The sequence below is a fragment of the Elephas maximus genome, chromosome 4 (assembly GCF_024166365.1).
Source record: "Elephas maximus indicus isolate mEleMax1 chromosome 4, mEleMax1 primary haplotype, whole genome shotgun sequence".
Taxonomy (NCBI): Eukaryota; Metazoa; Chordata; class Mammalia; order Proboscidea; family Elephantidae; genus Elephas; species Elephas maximus.
Genome location: NC_064822.1, coordinates 186,553,592 through 186,570,042, shown reverse-complemented (window position 1 = coordinate 186,570,042; position 16,451 = coordinate 186,553,592). Strand labels below are relative to the sequence as shown.

The following is a 16,451-nucleotide window of genomic DNA, read 5'->3' as shown; positions in this document are numbered from 1 at the left end:
CGTCCATCTCCCTGCTAGACTCTAAACCCCAGGAGGGCAGGAACCGTGTCCACCCTTCATGCTGCCTGGCCCACGAGAGGTGCTTGACGAGCGTGTTTGCGGACTGAGGGCCTCCTGAGTGCCACCCAGGTACCAGGCACTTACCCCTCGTAACCTGCCTGAATCCTCACAACAATCTCACAGAGGAGGTCTATTGCTGAAGAAATTGAGACGCAGAAAGGGGAGGGGGTTTGCGTGAGGTCACAGAGGCAGCGAGTGGCAGAGGGGGACTGGAAGCCTGGCCTGGCTGGCACTTGCTTGGAGCCCACCCACAGCAGTCAGCCTGCAAGCCAGCTTGGTGCCTGCCACCTGCCCCACCTCCCCAAGCCAGGTTGCCCATGGACCAGGCCCTTCATGGTCTTTTTTATTTCCCACGTCTTCAGGCTGACACACGGTTTGATGGAGGTCTTAAGAGCGTTTGTCACCTTTCCCTGGAAAATGTTTGAAGGGTGCTGAGCGGTTCATATCTGTGGACCTGGTGACGATTGGTCACTCTTTCCCTAGGGGGGTCTTTGGTGGAGGAGGGGAGGCAGGGGAGCTGCTTGTCCCCTCAAGGCCCTGACTTCTCTCCCCACAGAAACAAGTGCAGGTTCCAAGGAAGCAGCCGGTCCGGAAATGCCAGGACCCGAGGTCGGCCAGCAGCCCCAAGCAGCCTCCATGTGAATCCATCTACACCGTAAGTCCAAGGGCCAGGGCTCCCCCGTTCTCTATCGGGCCTGCCGGAGGGCCACGGGGCCTTACCCCAGCCCTGATGGTGGGGCTGAATTGCTGACTGTGTCATGTACCAGCTGTGTGACCTCGCTGAGCCTCAAGTTCCTCATCTGTAGAATGGGACAATAATTCCTACCTCGTGGAATTAGTATGAATTACCACGCAAGTGAAATAAGATGACAGGTGTGTGGCCTGGGCCCCTGCTGGCACTCCTTGGCCCACCCCGTCCACTTCAGGAACTAGGGAGAGCACGTTGATGAGGAGTAAAGAAGTTCCTTCCTTTAACCATGACTTTGATCAGCTCACCAGCCCTCTTCCCATTTTTCTTGCCCAAACAACATCACAGCAACAGCGAGAACAAGCACAAAAAGAGGGAAAGGGCAGGCACCATCTCATGCCCTTAACAAATCGAAGATTTTCAGTTTTCCACCCATCCCCCCTCCTGACCACACACGTCGTTACAGTCTCAGCAGAGACAGTGTTAAGACCCTGTTTGTTCCATACCCATGTGTCCTCAGCATTTTCCGTGACTGCGACAGTCCTCGTAATTACCTGAGGAGTGGCCGTGGCACGTGGGACTGGAGAGGCTTGGCCTCGTGCCTGGCTGGGGCGCCCACTGCACCCCACTCACCCATCAACCCGCAGCCACTCTGCCAGAGGCTGGGCCAGGAGGCCAAGAGGGAAAGAACCATTCTTTTCCAGTTAGACTCATTCTAGCTCCGCAAGTAACACACGCTCATTAGAGAACGAAAACAATAAATGCCACCCAGTGTCAGCTGGGGTATCAGCTCCACGAGGTCGGATCCAGGCTGGGACCCACACTCCATAGCTGGAAGCTGGAGAGCTTCACGCCTGGGTCAGGTATTTTCCCCAGGTGCAGATACTCATCCTGCCTCTGGACCTAGGATTCTGCCTGTACGCGCTGTCACTGTTCCTGTCCCCACCACTGTGATTCACACTTGAAACTCAGGCCCTTTCTTGCTCCATTGTCACAAAACCCCACACAGAAGGTGTTCAGAATATGGCCATGTTTACAGAGGATGGGGCAGGTGCGGGCAGGGCAAAGCGAACGTCCCTATGGAGCAGCGCCAATGGCTCCAAACAAAACACAACAGGTCCAGCTCTCACATGGCCTTCAGCTCCTCCACCCCAGAAAATTCCCGTGACCGCTGCACCCTGTATGGCCCCTGTGTCCCTCTCTCTCTCTCCTCCCCCACCCACTCATCCTAGTATTTCCCTCCGAGGAATCCTGGTCTCAGCTGTCAGATAAAAACAGTCTGTCTCTCTCTCTAAATATATATATTATTTTGTGGGTGGCACTGTGGTTAAAGTGCTTGGCTGCTAACCGAAAGGTTGGCGGTTTGAGCCCATCTACTCCTCTGCAGGAGAAAGACGTGGCAGTCTGCTTCGGTAAAGATTATGGCCTAGGAAACCGTAAGGGGCAGTTCCACTGTGTCCTATAGGATCACTGTGAGACAGAATTACCTCGAGGCAATGGCTTTATATCATACATATCACATACACACATAGGTATATATGTGTGTGTGTATGTATGTATCCCCATATATCAAAAAGAATAAAAAAAACACCATTCATCCTAACCCCATCTTCTTCCAGGAGAAATAGTAAGAACCTGGCATTTTATACCTAACCAATCGTTTTTTTCTATAAATATACGCAAAGAGACACATATACACACTCACGCTTTTTTAAAACTGGAATCGTCCAGCTGTTTTTCATGTTACACTATATCGTGAACATCTCTCTGTGAATAAACCTCCTTCTACAACATGATTTTTAACGGAGAAGGTTCACTTTTGAATGGAACATGTTCCTTGTCTGTGTCTAGAATCTTCTGAGGCTCAGGCAGACTTCTCTGGCTCCTGGAGAAGAGGCCCAACTGCCCTGCAGGGTGGATTGAAGAGATTTTAGGACCAGAAAGGAGATGTGAAGGGAAGCCACAGGCCTTTGCTAGCCCTTGAGATCAATCCCTACCATCTGAGGTTGGCCCTGGGCAGGCAAGAATAACATTAGCCACAATAATGATGAAAACAGGAGCTATATATTAAGCACCTACTATGTGCTAGGGACTGTGCTAGGGCTTTATTCCCATTATCTCATTCATATGAAGGCAGGGGTTCAGTGGTAGAATTCACACCTTCCATGTGGGAGACCTGGGTTTGATTCACAGCCAGTGCCCCTCATGTGTAGCCACCACCCACCCACCCATTAGTGGAGGCTCACGTGTGGCTGTGATGCTGAGCAGATTTCAGCAGAGCTTCCAGACTAAGACAGGATAGGAAGAAAGGCCTGGCAATCTACTTCAGAAAATTAGCCCATGAAAACCCCATGAATACTAACGGCCTGACCTACAGCCAATCATGGGGATGGTGCAGGACTAGGCAGCATTTCACTCACTTGAGCGTGGGGTCGTCACATGTTGGGGGCCAACTCAACAGCAGCTAACAACAATCTCGTTAATCTTCATAGCAGGGCTTTAGGATACAGGCATTGTCCCCATTTTAATTTTATTTTCTAATTGTTTATTGCTGATATATAGAAATACGATTGGTTTTTGTATATTGATCTTATTGCTGAATTCACTCATTTATCTTAATAATTTAACGAGTCGATACCTTTGGATTGTCTATGAAATCAATCACGTTGTCTTCCTTGTGTGTTGTCAAGATGATTCTGACTCAATGGTTAAACAAACGTTTGGCCGCTAACCAGTGGCTGCGAGGTCAAAAAGACCTGGTGATCTGTGCCCTTAAATATTAAAAAATATTTATATATATTACAGCCATGGAAACTTGGCAGGGCGGTTCTACTCTGTCCTATAGGATCAGCATGAGATGAAATCCATCATGTCATCTGCAAATAATGGCATTTTTTATTTCTTCCATTCCAATCCTAATACTTCTTCTTTTTTCCTGCTTTACTGCACTGCTTTAGACGTCCAGTGTGATGGTGAACAGGAGTGGTGAAAGCAGGCATACTTGGCCTGTTTCCCAACCTCCAAGAAAGGCTGTAAATATTTGCCATTAAGTATGATGCATGTCGAAGGTTTTTTTATATATTTCTTTTTCTACTTACTTTTTATTTAACTTTTCTAGTTTCCTGAGATGGATACTTAGAGCATTGATTTCCAGTCTGTCTTCTTTTCTAATTTATATATTTTGAGGCTATAAATTTCCCTCTAAGAATGGTTTTGGCTACATCCCACCAGTTTTGATATGTCATATTTTCATTGTCTTTCAGTTCACAGTTGCTTCCGATATTTCTTTCTTGACCTGTGGGCTATTTAAAAGTATTTTGCTTAATTTCCAAATGTTTCATTATCTTCTAGTTATCTTTTTGTTTTTTATTCCTAGCTTAATTCCACTGTGATCAGATGATACGTTCTGCATAATTTTAATCCTTTGAAATCTGTGAGCCTTGCTTTACAACCCAACTTACATTCCATGTGCACTTGAAAAAAACTTGTCCTATGCATGCTTGAGTGAGTGTTCTACATATGCCAACTAGGTCAAGTTTGTTCAAATGTTCCATATCCTTGCTAGTTTTTTGTTTTTTTTTTTTTCAGTTGCTAAGAGAAGTGAGCTAAAGCCTGTCATTATAATTGTAGATTTGTCTATTTCTCCTCTTAATTATGAGAATTTTTAATTTTTATTCATGTGGAAAATGCTCGTGATATATTGTAACATAAAAAAAAAAACAAAAAACTACTACTCCAATTCTTAAAAGGAAAAATCATTGACCTGTTAAGAGCGTGGATCTGGAGTGGGTCAGACAGGGATCAGACAGGGTCAGAGTGGGTCAGACAGGGATCAGACAGGGTAGAGTGGATCAGACAGGGGTTCAAAGGCTAGTTAACTCTTTCGCTCACTGGTTCTGCTACTTAAACTTTCTGAGTCTTGGTTCCCTAGTCTACATGGCTAATGATGCATTTTTACATACACAACTTACAAACATGCTATGATCTTTTCTATCTTAAAATCCTTACCTGGAGCCCACATCCCCCTCTGGCTACCTGTCATTTCTCCACGATTCTTTAGAAGCCAACTCTCCCAGAGCTGTCAGAACTCTCCCATCTTTATCTCCCCCCTTTCTTTTCTGACCCACTTTGTCAGGCTTTCACCCCATCTCACCATCAAAACTTTCCTTCTCGCTGTCACCTATGGCCTCCACATTGTTAAATCCAACGGTTGCTCTTAGTCTTCATCTTTCTTTTTTTTTTTAATTTTTATTGTGCTTTAAGTGAAAGTTTACAAATCCAGTCAGTTTCTCATACAAAAATTTGTACACACCTTGCTATGTACTCCTAGCTGCTCTCCCACTAATGAGACGGCACGTTTCTCCTTTCCACCCTGTATTCCCCGTGTCCATTCAGCCAGTTCCTGTCCCCCTCTGCCTTCTCATCTCCCCTCCAGACAGGAGCTGCCCACATAGTCTCATGTGTCTACTTGAGCCAAGAATCTCAGTCCTCACCAGTACCATTTTCTATCTTATAGTCCAGTACAATCCCTGTCTGAAGAGCTGGCTTTGGGAATGGTTCCAGTCTTGGGCTAATAGTAGGTCTGGGGACCATGACCTCCTGGGTCCTTCTAGTCTCAGTCAGACCATTAAGTCTAGTCTTTTTATGAGAATCTGGGGTCTGCATCCCATTGCTCTCCTGCTCCATCAGGGGTTCTCTGTTGTGTTCCCTGTCAGGGCGATCATCGGTTGTAGCCGGACACCATCTAGTTCTTCTGGTCTCAGGCTGATGTAGCCTCTGATTCATGTGGCCCTTTCTGTCTCTTGGGCTCATAATTACCTTGTGTCCTTGGTGTTCTTCATTCTCCCTTGCTCCAGGTGGGTTGAGACCAATTAATGCATCCTAGATAGCCATTTGCTAGCGGGGCCATTTAAGACCCCAGACGCTGCTCATCAAAGTGGGATGCAGAATGCTTTCTTAATAGATTTCACTATGCCAATTCACCTAGATGTCCCCTGAAACCATGGTCCCCAAACCCCACCCCTGCTACTCTGGCTTTCGAAGCATTCGGTTTATTCAGGAGACTTCTTCGCTTTTGGTTTAGTCCAGTTGTGCTGACATCTCCTGTATTGTGTGTTGTCCTCCCCTTCACCTAAAATAGTTCTTGCCTACAATCTAATTAGTGAGTACCGCTCTCCCTCCCTCCCTCCCAACTCGATCACTCCATTCTTACACTTTGAAATTGTCCTTGCCTTCTCTCATCTATCATGCCACATTTTTTAAATTGTGTTGAAAATATGCACAACAAAAGATACGCCAATTCAACAATTTGTACATGTATAATTCAGTGACGATGATTATATTCTTCAAGTTGTACAGTCATTCTCACTATCCCTTTCCAAACTATTCTACCACTGTTAGCAAAACCCACTGCCCCCTAAGCAAAAACCCTCCCTTTCCCCTTCTCTCCCATCCCTCGTAACCACGAATAATCTTTGGTTTCTATGTATTTGCTTATTTCGTGTAAGTGAGTTCATACGGCATTTGTCCTTTTGCTAATTTCACTCAGCATCATGTTTTCAAAGTGTGTTGACCCATGTGGTGGCATGCAACGGGACTTCATTTCTCTTTATGGCTGAGTGCTATCCCGTTGCATGTATATACTGCATTTTGTTTATCCATTCATCTCTTAATGGATATTCTGGTGTTTCCTCCTCCAGGCTCTTGTGAACAGTGCTGCAGTGAGCATTGATGTGCACGTGTCTGTTTGCGTCGCTGCCTTCAAGTCTCTTGGGTATTTACCTAACAGTGGAATAGCCGGGTCATTTGGTAATTCTACGTTCGGCTTTTTGAGAAGCCACCAAACTGTTTCCACAGTGGCTGCAGCATTTTACATTCCCACCAGCAGTGGCCGAGGGTTCCAGTTTCTTCGCAACCTCGCCGATACCTATTGTTTTGGGGTTTTTTGATCATAGCAATTTTAATGGGAGTAAGATGATATCTCATTGTGGTTTCGATTTGCATCTCCCGAAAGGCGAATGGTCTTCAGCATCTTGTCGTGTGTTTATTGGCCATTTGAATATTCTCTTCGGTGAAATGTCTTTCAAGTCCTTTGCCGATTTTTTTAATTGGCTCATTTGTCTTTTTGTTGTTAAGTTGTAGAAGTATTTTATATATTTTGGGTGAGACCCTTATCGGATATACAGTTCCCCAAAATTTTCTCCCAGTCTGTAGTTTGTCTTTTCACTTTTTTTATAGTCTTTTGATGAACAATAGTATTTAATTTTTATGAGGTCCCCTTTAACTGTTTTGTCTTTTGCTGCCCATGCTTCTGCTTTCATATCTGATAGCCCTTCGCTGAGAACTAGGTCCTATGGCTTCACCCCTACATTTTCTTCAATGATTTTTGTTGTTTTAGTTCTCACATTCAGATCCTTGATCCAATTCGAACTGGTGTTTGTGTGTGGTGTAAGACTCCTCATTTCTTATCCAGCAGCTGAATCTGACCCATTCTCACCTCTCCAGGGCTAACACCTGGTGAGAACCCAGCCATTTCTTACCTGTGCTCCTATAAGTGGTCCCTGATCATTGGCCTGCTTTTATCCTTGCCTGCACAGCGTGTTCTCCACCCAGCAGCAGCCAGAGTGATCCTGTTATCACGGACAGGTCATACCCTCTCTGCTCAGAACCCTTGGTTAGTCTAGGTCCTTTGAGAAACAGACACCAAGATGGGATTAAATGTGCAACGATTTTCTCAGGGAAATCGCCCTTGAGAAAAAATGGTGACGGGGCTGGGGAAGCCTGGGAGAGCCGTCAGGCTGAGATGCAGTTCTGAGTCAAGGCGAAGGAGAGAGGGAAGGAAGGCAGGGAAGTACATAGACAACCACGTGGTCTAAATAAGGTTCAGCCAGGCGGTCGCAAGTCCCCGAGCCTAAGTCAGTCATCAGAGAAGCCCTATATGTTCCAGGAACAGGAGGCCTGTAATGCTATCCTTGCACGTGCAGCCACCAGCTGGCAGCAGCCCATGGGGATCTTGGCCTCAGAACAAACGTGGAAATGGATGTCCGAGCCAGCAGCTGGGGCCCCGTCAATTACAATCCCTGGAGTTGGAGGTCTGCAAAGCACATTCTCCGGGCCACTGCAGTCCTCAAAGTTCCCGTCCCATCAAAGTCAGAGCCCTCACAGTGGCCACCAAGATCTCTCTGACCATATGTCATCCTTTTCATTCCCTTTATTTCCTTGCTGCAGCCTCACTGGCCCCCTTGCTGCTCGCAGAACACATCAGCCATGCTCCACCACAGGCCCTTTGCACTGGCTGCTCTCGCTACCTGAGAGTGTCCTTCTTGTACTGTCTACAGCTCCCCCCACACCCTGCTCTCTACTCAGATGGGACCTTCCCAGCTAGGCCCTTTCTGTCCTCCCCACCACACCAACCACCCTGTCTTCCTTCTCTACATCTGTCCTTGGCCCTTGTGGCCACTTTCTGCTTTTATTACATTGCTTGTCTCACACCCCACCCCGTTGTACCAGCCCAGTGCCCAGCACACAGTAGATGCTTAGACGGCCATGTGGGTGAGTGGAGGATAGTTCTTATCTTCCAAGGTGTCTGGGGCCCTACGGGACCCCATGTTAAGCAGAGCGGGCACCCTGGCAAATACGGGTATTGGCCTTGGGCCAGCAGTCTTCTGAGGTAGCATGTTGGGACACCTCTCTTCGCTCTGTCTCCAGCCTCTGCCCGACCCAGCACTGTCACTCTTACTCTTAGCCTTCAGTACCTCCTGCTCCTCACCACAGTCAGAGGGGCCTTTCTCATATATGCTCTGATGCTGCCACTTCTCACTCAGACAACTTCAGTGGCTCCCCATTGCATCTCCGTGGCCTGGCACTCCAGGCCTTCACTAAAGGTCTCTCATCCTGCCTCTCCTACCACGTCCCTACACACTGGAGCTCACCATTGTTCTCCATTCTTCAGACATGCCATGCCCTTGGCCTAGAGCTAGGCGGCCCATTCTCCATGGAGGGGATCTCCCAGCTCAGTCAGCATCTTTCTGAACACTCCCACCCCACCAATCTCTCCTTATCTCACTCCGGAGTTCATCATACAACTCTCTTTATAGGTTTCCATGTGAGGGTAAATATCATGTTGCCAAAGTCACTAGGGCTGGGCATTAAGGGGGACCAATGTCCAGGACTCTCGAGTCTGCTCCAGCCCTAGGGCAGGGCTGAGACTTCAGCTCTCACCTCTGCCTACCTGGAGGAAGCTCTTGGCCCTGACTTCAGACTTCTACCAGGGCTAGTGACCATTCCAGGTCCGCTGGCTCCAGCCTGGGGCTACCTCCACTGCATACTGGGCAGCAGAAGGCAATAGGCGGTGTAGGGAATGGGCCTCAGACAAATAGCCACACCTCAGCCCAGCCCAGTTCAGCCTAGCCCAACCCAGCACCAGGCCCAGCCCAGCCCAGCCCCAGGCTCAGCCCAGCCCAGCCCCAGGCCCAGCCCAGTTCAGCTCAGTCCCAGCCCAACACAACCCACCATAGCCCACCACAGCCCAGCACAGCACCGCACAGCCCAGTCAAGCCCCAGGCCTAGCCCAGTCCAGCCTAGTCCTTCCCAGTCCAGCTCCAGCCCCATCCCAGCTCTGCTCTGGGCCCAGTCCCAGCTCCACAGATGGCCCATTCCAAGGCTTGGGCATTCTCCTTGCATCCACACACGGAGTGAGGCAGTCCCCACCACCACCACCAAGAGGGCCAGGAGGGTCTGGTTTAGTACCTCTGAGGGTATCTTGTTGACAAGGCTGCACCCTGCATCTCAGCCTAGAAATGCAGGTCACACCCTGAATACCAATGCACTCCGCAGGTCAGGACCCGCCACCGGCTTCACTCAGCAGCTGCTAATTGGCAGCAGCGGTTGCCCTCCCTGCCCCATCCACAGCTCGAGGCTGCCCTATGGGGTCAGAGCCCTGCTCTCGGCAGGCTGCTCCTCTCCTCTTCTGTCTCCCCTGGCCACAGGTTGCCTGGGTAGTGGGAGCACCAAAGTGGAGGTAGAAAGCCTGCGGTCCAGTCTTGGCCCTGCCACCAAGAGCTATGCGGTTTCAGACACCTCTGGGCCAAGCCCTGGTGGCGCAGAAGTTAAAGAGCTCAGCTGCTAACCAAAAGGTCAGCAGTTTGAATCCACCAGCCACTCCTTAGAAACCGTACCGGGCAGTTCTACTCTGTCCTATAGTGTTACTATGAGTTGGAATCGACTTAATGGCAATGGTTTTTTGGGGGGGCCTCTCTGGGCTACTACATGGAGGGCAGGCAGCCAGCGTGAGCTAGATGTGAGGGAGAAGGGAACCACCTCGCAGGACCCTGATCCACTGTCCCCACCCCACACTCCAGCCAAGGGACAGTACTCCTCCTCTCTGTGATGAGACATGTCCCACCCAAAGGTCTCTCAGAGGATCTGTGGGTCCAGGTCCCACTGCTGAGGGTGGGTGGCACAGGGCTCTGAGGAGTAGACCCCCCTCCATGTGCCAGGCTCCCGGGGGACCTGGTGTTTGGCAGGCACGAAGGTGGAACAGGCCAGAGCAGGCCCCAAAATCTCCCTTCACTGGAAATGGGGCAGAGGCAGGTCGGGAAACCCCTCTCCCACCACCCACCCTCTTTCTGGCTGAGAAGGCCCCTGAGCTGGTCACCAGGCCTCCTCGCCATCTCCATGTCTGATGCCCTTGACATGAGGGTCTCCCAAGAGCCAAATGGTTGATTACATGGGTTTTCATGCCCGGCTGCTTCTCAACGCCTCTATCCTCCCTCCCCTCCCTTCTCCCTCCCTCCTTCTGCCTCTGAGCGCTACCTGACTCTCCAGCCTGCCTCCAACCCCTGCTTGCCTGTTGCCAGGGAAACCGCCTCCTTGGCAACCAGCCGGCATCCATATGACATGTACACACGTGGAAGGAGGCCCCTGACTCTTGCTCAGGCTAGCGGTGGGCCCTGCTCTGGCAGCCCTGACATGGGACCCCGAGCCCAGCAGGATCTAAGGGAGGGTCCCGGATGTGCCTACAGAGAGGGGAGAGAGGCCTCTCTCCCTTGATGATCATTCAACAGCTGCCTGTTCAGCACCTACTATTTGCCAGACCCTGTACTGGGGACTTTATGCACAATATCTTATTTAACCCTGCCCTGAGCCTGCAAGGTAGATGTGGTTATTCCCATTTTACAGATGAGGACACTGAGCACACAGAGGTTAAGGGGGTGTTTGTGGCTGGATGGTGTCAGAGCCAGGAGTTGAACCCAGCCTCGTCTGACTTCACCTGGTTCTTTCTACCATCTGGTGGTCTCTGATCAGGCCCAAGGGTGAGTGTGGCCCCAGGACACGCTCACGTGTGTGAGGAGCCCCCTCTGTGCACCCTATCTGGTGCCGCTCACTTTGTGCTGAGCACAGTAGTAGGTGCGGGGACACGGAGACAGACTACGCATGGCCCCTGCCTTCTCAGAGCTCCTGTCTGGAGTGGGAGGCTGGTGGGGAGTGGTGACTGGCACGCCCACAGTTCAGGGAGCCAGGGAGGCCAGAGCCTTGGTCCCCCCAGCCCATCGGGGCTCATCCATTCCCTCAGGCTTCCCAGGAGGAGCCTGTGGCAGGGGCTGTGGTCAGAGAGTGGGTGATGGGAGCGTGAAACCGGAGCCCAGGTGCCTCGGGAACACTGATTACAGTGGGTGAAAGGACAGTGACAGGGAGCAGGAGGTGGGATGCTGAGAGGCCAGTCTGGACTCCGGAACCCCCAGTGTGACTCCAGTGGACAGAGATGGGAAAGAAAGTGTGTGACCCTGGGAGTGTGAAGATCATCTCTGAGTGCAGAGCTGGCTGGGGGGTCTGCTGAGGTCTAGAGGGTGTGAATGGGTGTAGGGGCCTTGAGTCAGGGGAAGGAGGGGGCTGCCGGGAGCTTGTCCTGTTGGAGCAGTGGCCGCAGGTGTCATGGCTGGGGGTTGCTGGCTGCCAGGATCCCGAGGGCTTGGGGACAGACAGGGACAGGGGACGTGGGCCTGGGCCTCTCTCTTGCCAGCAGGTGGAAGCCCGGATGAAGCCCAACAGGGCCGAGCACAGGAGCCATTGTAGGTCGATGAGGTGGTGGGAAGGAGGTGGCAGTGGCACAGAGAGGAGCTGGCACTGTGCAAAGGGGCAAGGGACAGGTGACTCCAAGAGAAGGGACAGCAGATGTGGCTGGCATGGAATGGCTTGGCGGGGTGGGCATCTCTTCACAGCCTGCAGCCCATGGGCTCTGCCTGCCCTTGGGCTCCCGTGGTGAGGTCTGTAACAGACTGGGAGGCCCGGCAGCCAGGGCCCAGAACTGCCCTGTGCGTACCTCCCCTGACCTCCCCATTCCGTCTCTTGCAGGACCTGCAGCGCCGTGAGACCGAGGTCTACGCCTGCATCGAGGGTGAGGCCAACAGCCCACCCTTCTCGAGGAGCCCTTTCTCCCAGGTATGCACGGGTGGGCAGCAATCCCAAGCCTGGCTCCTTCACTGGTCCCTCAGACCCTCAGCCTCTTCATCTGTGAAATGGAGGTTAAAGAGGACCCACCTGCTACTGGGTTGGATCCCTCTGTCCGAGTCACCTGGCCCAGCAGCTAAGAGCACAGGCAGCTAGACTGGTACGTTTGAATCCCTGCTCCACCACTTCCCAGCTGGGCAGCCTGGGCCAAGTTACCTAACCTCTCTGTGCCTGAGCCTCCTCGTTGGTAAATTGAAGAGCTTATCAGTACCACCTCGGATTTACCATGAGGATTGGATTGTTGTGTCGAGAGGGATACGTGGAACCCAGTAGGCGCCTTTGAGCTTTGAGTGTAACTACCACCTGGCACAGTGACACAGCGGTGCTGTGCTTCTAGCCTGCTGCCAGGCGGCTGCCGGCTAAAGTCTGGTGAGGTTATTTTTATGACAGGACTCACGCGTGTCACTCAATCACACATTCTCTCTTAAACCTTAGTTTCCTCATCCGCTGAATGGGTGAGGGATGCTTCCTATGATACCATCCACCCCTGAATTCCAATGTTTCGAGTTAAATATTTGTGCCAGGGCTCTGAACACTACCAAGCGCAAAGGTTTCTTAAGTCACTACAGGAGCCCATGCCTACTGGTTGGGCCCTCTGGCACCTTGGAAGGACCAGCAAGGAGTGAGGGGGCTGGTGTGTGGCCTCCCCTGTCCCAGGCTAACACTGCTTGTTCAATCTCCCCTTCTGAAAGCCCTTTCTAGACTCAGCCCTGAGTCTAACTGGAAGCAGGGCTTCTCCACTTTGGGACCCCAAGGATGTCTGGACAATCTCATGGGATGCCCACCCTTGTCCTAGACCAAGGGGTGCTGGACAGGAGGGACAGGCTTGCCCCTGCCCTTCTGGAGCCTCCAGAGCATACAGACGCCTGCAGCCTGGCTGTGAGGGGCAGGTTCTAGGGAAGGACCAGATGGGGGGGGGTGCAGGGGCTCTGCAGGGTAAGTAGGGGGTAGCCAGGAAACAGATGGGAGATGGTCTTCCAGGCACAGAGAACTGCATGTGGGAAACCCTGAGGCAGGCAAGGGGAGCCCGTGTGTCTGGGGGCATGGAGACAGGGGTGGGGGCAGAATGGTGGGAGAAGAGGTTAGCAAGCGTACAAGAGCTGTGTCATGCGGGGCCTGTGGGCCTCGGGCAGGCCTCCCTGGGAAACTCTGCATAAGCAATCCGTCTGTTTGCCCTAGACTACCACGGAATTAGTGTGCAAGTTTGTCCTCTGCTACCTATAGTTTTGTTTTTCTTTTTTTTTCCAGGAGGGACTAAACATATCTGAAGATGGAGAGTTTGGCCTGGTCTATGAAAATCTCTAGGGCTGAGGTCTTACCCTGGGTCAGAAGCACTGGGCAACTCCTCCTTTCAAAGCGCTGGATCAGTGCCAGCAAGAAGGCCCCAGGGGCACCCCACTGCCTCACCCCAATTCCAAGCCTTCCTACCTCGGCCTGTCCCGCACCCCCATTCTGCACCCTGGCCACGCCCGCGGAGTGTTCTGCTTCTTCATACCTTGCCCGGGCTATTTCCTCGGCCAGACGGGCTCTTCCTCCCTGGCCTAGTGGGCAAAGCGCTGGTCAGTCTCCAAGGGCCTTCCTGGACTTCACCTGTTCCCTGGGCCCTCCTCACCCTCTCACACTCCACAGGTGGTGTCCACCATGGCTCTCTTGGTGCCAGCCTGTGCCACAGCCTCTTGTTTGGTGTGTCCCACCCCCAAGGCGGACTGTGAGCTCTGGCAGGGCACCTTGTGGTCAGTGCTGTGTGCGTTAGCATGGGGGAGAGGGTGAATAAACCAGTGGCTACGCGGATGGTCCCACCTCCCTGTCAGTGCACCCAGGCCAGAAGCACAGGATGGCCATGCCGGGAGTGAGCAGGGGGCTGGCGGGGGAGGCTGTGGAGTCCAGGCACCAGGAGCAATGCAGAGGCTGGGCCAGGCGCAGGGCCAGATCTGAGGGCAAGGGGGTAGTGGTCGTTGCGCTGGGGGCCTGGAACAGGGAGGGCCCAGGCACCCTCAGTGAGGAAGGAGGTCCTGTAATGAAATCCCACAACCGGGTGGCTTTAAACAGCAGGAATGTATTGTCTCACAGTTCTGGAGGCTGGAAGTCCCAATTCAGGGCGTCGGAGGACCATGCTGTCTCTGAAGGCCCTAGTGTCTTCTAGCTTCTGGTGGCCCCAGGCATTCCTTGGCTTGCAGCTGCAGTGTCACATGGCTGTCTTCCCCGGTGTCTGTTCTCCTTTTTTATAAAGACATCACTCATATAGGATTAGAATTTACCCTAGTCCAGTGTGACTTCATTTTAATTTAATTGATAACTTCTTCAAAGACCTTGTTTCTAAACAAAGTCACATTCACACGTACCAGGCGCAAAGACATCAACAAATCTTTTAGGAGGACACAATTCAGTCCATAACACCCGGATATCTTTATTTTGAGGGGGTGGGGGAGGGAGGGTACTGGCTAAAAAGGGCATCAATGGCCCGAAGCTCTCCCCTACCCCAGCAAGGACTCCAAGGTGGTCTGTCATCAGCCTGCCCCCCTACACTTACTATGCCAACTCTCTTCTGGCCTCCTACCATACTCAGGACCTCTGCTGCTCCTCCTTCCACCCAAGCCCCAGCCCCCTAGAATCCCTCCAGCTGGCCATCCTGACCCACCCACCTGCCACTACCCTCCATGCCTACTCCTCCATCCTTACTGCCCACCACCTTGACCCTTGCCCCACGTAGACCAGCCCCTTCCCACCTGGACCTGTGTGGTGCCTGAGGCCACCTCTCCCCCATCACGGTCTAGCTGCAGGGCTTGGTGCTCAGAGCTCCCTGGGTGGGCAGGGGGGCCCCTTCACATTGTGAAGACAGGACAATGGCTCCTGGTCCCTTGGCGCCTGGAGTGGAGCCATTTCTGTTGGTTAGAACACTCACATTACCGCTCATCTTACCCTATAGCAGCCCTAAGTCCTAAGGGGAATCCCATTTCACAGGCGGAGGGGGCTAGGGGTAGGGTCGCCCAGGCTGTCTGGCCCGTCCCCTCCAGGGCAGGTGCTAAAAGAGCGTTCTGGAACTTACCTCCCTCCCACAATCCCTCCTCTGCTTTTCTGATTTGTGAAACAGGCAGGTAAGTCCTCCCTCCCTGCATTGCCCCAGGGGACCCAGAGATGCCCCTGCACCCAAACCCCAGATGTGCCCAGGGAGGGCAGGAAACCCCAAGCGCAGGCCCCAAGCCTGGCCCCCAAGCAGCCCCAGGCCACCAGCTCTTGGGGCAGCACCCAAAGGTCTGCAGGTTGGGCCCCTCCCTGCAGGGAGAGAAGGGCTGGGAGAGGGTGGGCAGGCAGGACAGACCAAACCCCAGAAATCCCCAGAGCCCCTCCGCTCAGGCGGTCTCGGGCCTCCCTGGCCCACGCACTGGCCTCTGGCCTCCCCAGTGGGTCTGGGCCCAGGCTGGGCGTGCACAACCAGAAGAGCCCTTGGCGGGGTTACAGGGTTATGTGGAGAGCAGGGCTTTGAATTGGTTCATTCTGGTTTAACCCCCCGCTGAGAATTTGCATTTCCACCCCAGATATACTGAATCAGAATCTACATTCTAACAAGATCCCCAAGTGGTTCTTAAAAAACAAAACCAAACCTGTCACCGTAGAGTCGGTTCCAGCTCATAGCGACCCTATAGGACAGAGCAGAACTGCTCCATAGAGTTGCCAAGGACCGCCTGGTGGATTCCAACAGTCGACCTTTTGGTTAGCACTTAAACACTATGTCACCAGGATTTCCAGGTGTTTCTTATGGATGATAAATTTTGAGACCCAGTGCTTTACTAGTGGCTCTTAGAATGGGTCCCTAGCTAGCAGCATTAGCATCACCTGGGAACTTGTTAGAAAAACAAATTCTCAGCAGGGGGTTTGAACCAGATCTAACTGGTTAGAAGCCCTGGTGGAGACGGCTGGTTCTCGAGAGGCTGGACCTTAATTGCCCCAGGTCTGTTTTGGGAGGTGAAGCTGCCTCTCACAGAGCTGCTGCCCAGGTTCCTCCCTCTGACAGCCTTGCAGGGGTGCAGGGAGGCCAGGTAGGGGAACAGTGTCAGCAGAATGCAGTGACCACCGTCTCCCCACTCCCAGAAAGCTGGAGCCAGGAAACCTGCATCCACTACCTCCTGGCTTCTCTGTCCTCAGCCTGGGTCCCTGACCACCACTAGGAGTCAGCTTCTCCTGCCTGACCCAGGGG

At 52.3% G+C, this 16,451-nt stretch overlaps 1 protein-coding gene across 1 annotated transcript in view; it reads left to right on the top strand.

The window, feature by feature from the left end:
• NFAM1 (NFAT activating protein with ITAM motif 1) overlaps positions 1–14,513 on the top strand; it is a 41,203-nt gene extending 26,690 nt beyond the window's left edge. The window contains exons 4-6 of the mRNA XM_049884542.1: positions 617–715; positions 12,101–12,187; positions 13,505–14,513. Coding sequence (XP_049740499.1) covers positions 617–715; positions 12,101–12,187; positions 13,505–13,561 — 243 coding nt within the window. The 3' untranslated portion in view covers positions 13,562–14,513. The remainder of the gene's footprint in view (positions 1–616; positions 716–12,100; positions 12,188–13,504) is intronic.
• Positions 14,514–16,451: the final 1,938 nt, after the last annotated feature.